Source organism: Apaloderma vittatum, unplaced genomic scaffold (assembly GCF_000703405.1).
Source record: "Apaloderma vittatum isolate BGI_N311 unplaced genomic scaffold, ASM70340v1 scaffold10580, whole genome shotgun sequence".
Lineage (NCBI taxonomy): Eukaryota > Metazoa > Chordata > Aves > Trogoniformes > Trogonidae > Apaloderma > Apaloderma vittatum.
In genome coordinates this window covers 27932-28633 of record NW_009695060.1, presented here as the reverse complement: position 1 = coordinate 28633, position 702 = coordinate 27932, and the positions used below count along the sequence as shown (strand labels likewise).

The following is a 702-nucleotide window of genomic DNA, read 5'->3' as shown; positions in this document are numbered from 1 at the left end:
ACCTCCTCCCCTCCACCCCGCTTCTGCCAGCCACCGTTTCGCTCACACACGGGTTTCCAGCGACTCGCCAACCAGATATGACTCAACACAGCACACAAGGAAACTTTTCTACCGCTATTAGCTCTCAGAGGAAGTGGAAAAAGGACAGAAAAACATTATCAGTCATAAACATACTTTGCCAAGTGGTTCATGAGCAAGTGCAGCATCTGCCTGTTTTTCTCCGGGAGCCGATGAACGAGGTTGTGGATCTCTGACACCCTTGACTCCTGATTCTCCAGCTCTGCGTTGGAAACAAAAGATGATTTATCTCCGCGTCACGGGGGTTATTACAGAAGGAGGCACCCAGGCCTGAACGTTCACACCAACAGAAATCCCAGGGACCTGATGTTCCCACTCCCCACACCCAGGCACATTGTGGATACTCTCCACAGCACTTTCCTTTCTACCACCTCCAACCAGTTGTTTCCAAAAGGAAGGAACTAAGGGGCTGAAGCAGCGAGCCGGGAGCAGGTGCCAGCCGTGCCAAAAGCCAGCTGCGATCGGGGCTGGGGCTGGCTCAAGCCATCAGTTCCCACCCGACGTCTTGCCAAGCACCGCGAGGGCGTGCCCAGCACGGCGCCCAGGCATCCCAACTCATCCCAACACCAAAGGTGTTGTTCAGCAACAGCCTCCCTCCTCTCGGCAGGGGATGGTCAAAATAAG

At 54.7% G+C, this 702-nt stretch overlaps 1 protein-coding gene across 1 annotated transcript in view; it reads right to left on the bottom strand.

Moving 5' to 3' along the window:
• LOC104274248 (rho GTPase-activating protein 26) overlaps nt 1-702 on the bottom strand; it is a gene marked incomplete at both ends in the record, with an annotated part of 44392 nt that overhangs the window by 27437 nt on the left and 16253 nt on the right. The window contains one exon of the mRNA XM_009869823.1: nt 175-280. Coding sequence (XP_009868125.1) covers nt 175-280 — 106 coding nt within the window. The remainder of the gene's footprint in view (nt 1-174; nt 281-702) is intronic.